The sequence below is a fragment of the Octopus bimaculoides genome, chromosome 26 (assembly GCF_001194135.2).
Source record: "Octopus bimaculoides isolate UCB-OBI-ISO-001 chromosome 26, ASM119413v2, whole genome shotgun sequence".
Classification (NCBI taxonomy): domain Eukaryota; kingdom Metazoa; phylum Mollusca; class Cephalopoda; order Octopoda; family Octopodidae; genus Octopus; species Octopus bimaculoides.
In genome coordinates, this window is record NC_069006.1 from 7454864 (window position 1) to 7458535 (window position 3672).

The 3672-nt window shown below is 38.8% G+C and overlaps 1 protein-coding gene across 1 annotated transcript in view; it reads right to left on the minus strand.

The window, feature by feature from the left end:
* Positions 1–6: 6 nt before the first annotated feature.
* The window catches only part of LOC106874643 (dual specificity protein kinase splB), a 39583-nt gene continuing 35917 nt past the window's right edge, over positions 7–3672 (minus strand). Inside the window, exon 3 of the mRNA XM_052976951.1 lies at positions 7–1533. Within this exon, the coding sequence (XP_052832911.1) occupies positions 345–1533 (1189 nt within the window). The 3' untranslated portion in view covers positions 7–344. The remainder of the gene's footprint in view (positions 1534–3672) is intronic.

The window sequence follows — 3672 nt, forward strand, 5'->3', positions numbered from 1 at the left end:
CCATTGTTGTATGAGTCATATTGTAAAAAAAAAGCCAAGTAATGTTGGCGGAGGGGTGGTGGTGGTGGAATGCAACAAACAAACAATAAACCTTACAAAACAAATAAAAAAGCTAAAAGATAGAAATAAAAATGCTTACAACAACAACAATATGGTTGGGGGAGGGGTGAGACACAGGAAGGAAACGTGTGGGGCTTCTTTGTTTTCTTCTCTTCGTCCAGAGTTTCGTTGTTAAAAAAAAAAAAAAAAACCTTTAAAAGGTTAGATAAAAAAAAAATCCCCCCTCCAAAAAAACAACAAAGCCCATTTTCTGTAAATGAAATCAATCACTGAATCGGTGAGAGTTAGTTATGCAGGTTTTCTTTTGGACAAATCCTGCAATGTTTTGAGAGGTTTGTCCGCGATATATGTTTCTGACAAGTGTTACATTTTACTTTCTGGTATTTCTTAATAACTATTCTTTCACTGTCGTTTACGTTTTGTTTTTCTGTGTTCTTTTTCAATCCTTTGCAGCTTTTACTGTTCAAATGTCGTGAAATGTTCGACTGATTCACCAACTTCCGGCAATATTCGCATGTGATCTTGGTGTTTTTGTATTTTTTAATTTCATGTTGGTTCCGATAATAGTAATTCAGTTTCCGTTTCTTCTCTCGCTGTAACTGTATTTGATGGTTCACTTTCTTCTTCTTGCCATTGTTGCTGCTGCTGCTGGTGGTGGTGGTGGTGGTGGTGGTGCTGCTGCTATTGTTGTAAGGGGTCTTTTTCTTCACTGAAGACTGCAACGACACATTGGTGTTACTACTTCGAAGCACTTCAAATTCTATAGAATTTATTGTCTTCACACGGTTCCGAGGAACGCAATATGGACACCTGTACATACAAAACTCTGAGTGGGTGCCACCCATGTGTGCCTGGATGTCACTCAAGCACTTTGCTTCCAATCCACACTTCTTACACTTGTACAACTTACGATAAGGTGCTGAGTTCAATCCATGGTATTTACACTTGGGCTTTGTCGAAGAAACACAACGTTGACCAGATGTCTTCATACTGAGATTTTCACAATGAGATCTGTTGTTGTTGTTGGCGAAAGTGGTAACTGTTGTGGTGTTGGCGGAAAAGAATTTACCACCTTTGTCATTTGGTTTTGGGTGTACACCATCTTTGCTTTGCTTCTGTGTCTCTTCTCCTGATTGTACGCTGTCTCTGTTTCCAGTTATTGGAGTAAGCGTGGCGGGGTTAACAGGAAATGACGAGAATGGAGAAGCGGAGGAGGAAATAGCAGAATTGGTGGGGTTGGCGATGGCGTTTGTAGAGTTACATTCGGTGTTGGTGGCAAGAGAGACGGTGGTGAATATAGTAGCTTCATCATCGTCAGCAGCGGCAGTGGTTGCAGAAGGATTGGTGGTGACACTGGTGTTGGTAGCAGAAGAAATGTTATTTGTTGATTCAGAAATATATGGAGAAATGGTGATATTGCCAAGACTTGAAGCAGCTTCGATGTTTCCAGGAATTACCTGTTTGGTCAACAATCTAGAAAACAAGACAGAAACAAGCAGAAAATGTGAGTCTTTCATTGATACAAAGCAAAATAAAATAACATTAATAATAAAAACAAAAACTAATGATGACAACAACAACAGACACTAAATGAATTTGACTAAAGATTGAAACCAGATCCATTCCTTTCATGGGAGTTACACTTTCACTCAACAGTGTTTGTCTAGTCTGCTAACAATACTCACAGCTCATTACCTTTAATAATAATAATAAAAATAGTAATAATCCTTTCTAAAGGCACAAGGCCTGAAATTTGGGGGAGGGGACAAGTCAATTACATTGACCCAGTATATCACTGGTACTAAATTTAAAAAAAAACCTTGAAAGGATGAAAAGCACAGTTGACCTCCACAGAATTTGAAATCAGAATGTACCAATGAGTAAAATACTGCAAAGCATTTTGTCCAGTATTCTAACCATTTTGCCAGCTCACTGCCATAATAATAATCATAATAATTTTTGCAGAAGGGCAGCTTGGAGCAGGTAGGGATAAGTCGATTTTATCGCCCCCCCCCCCAAAAGGATGAAAGGCAAAGTCAAACTCAGTGGAATTTGAACTCAGAACAAAGCAACGGGTGAAATACTGCTAAGCTTTCTGCCTGGCGTACTAATGATTCTGCCAGTTTGCCACCTTGATAACAATCCTTTCTACTGGAAGCACAAGGCCTCAAATTTAGGGGAAGGGATTAAGTCGATTACATCAACTCCAGTGTATAACTGGTACTTATTTAATTGACCCAGAAAGGATGAAAGGCAAAATCAACCTTGGTGGAATTTGTACTCAGAACATCAAGGTAGACAAAACACCACTAAGCAATTTGCCTGGAATCTAATGGTTCCGGTAACTAATTGCCTTGGTCATTGTTTTAATATCCAAGTTTCCAAGCATGCCTCACATTTTCTATGGCTGGATGGTCTTCCTGCCATCAACCCTCCAATCTCACCAGAGTAATATTTCCTCATAGCCAAACATTTTCACAGAATATTTGGAAATGGATGACAGGGACGCTCATTTATAACTACCAAGTGATGTCAAGACAAGGACACATACACACACACTGCATATGTGTGTCTCCACCATCAGAACCGCTTGACAACCGGTGCGGATTTGTTTACGTTGCATAAGATTATTTGGTAAGGGACTATTGTTCTAAGCACCAACGTTTAAAAGAATAAAACAAAATTAACTACTTCAGTCGAATTGTTAAACAAAATCTGTACGAGGCGGTGCTCCAGTAGGGACGGAGTCTAGTGGTTGAAGCAAGTAAAAGGTAAAACAGGACAAAAGATGAAATCGTTATTATTGCAAGACGAGTCGCGATGAGACAAACCACTCCACTAAAAGTCATACCGTTTTAATCTACAATTTTAAATGTGTGTCCTCCATTCTGTGTGATTTGAGGCATATTTGGCTCCTGTTTCTAGCGAGACAGGTAAGACGCAAAGGGATTCCACTCATTTAAGATTTAATGTCCAAACAAGGATGATTCAAGGGATATAACTCTGCATTAATGTAATGCACAAGGGAGGTGACTCAGACAAAATTAAAATTGTATTTTCCTCCTCCACTATATTTTTCAATTCGTTTAAAATTTTATTCTACTTGTTTCAGTGACTGGATTTCGGCTATGCTTGAGTACACCCCCCTCCGCAAAAAAAAATTGGTCGCTTATATATATCCTAGTGGTTTGGCCAGTGTTTATTTTAGACTTTACTCCACTATGACTTGAGAGGGTCATTATGCTAATACTGAAAGCACATGCACCGGTTCTGTTTCACTTCTTTTATTAGTCTTCATCATTCAACGCCCGTTATCCATGCTGAGATGAGTTGGAAGATTTGATAGAACTTGACAGGGTTGCTCCAAACACCAGTCACCAGTTTTGGCATGATTTCTACGGTTGGTTGCCTTCCCTAATGCCATACACTTCACAGAAACTAAAAGAAACCTGTGATATGGAGGGAAACTCTGGTAGAGGTAGACCTAGGAAGGCATAGAGCCAGGTGATGAAGCATAATCTTTAAACTTCAGGCCTCATATATATGTATATACATATATATGTATATATATATACATATACATATACATATATACATATACATATACATATA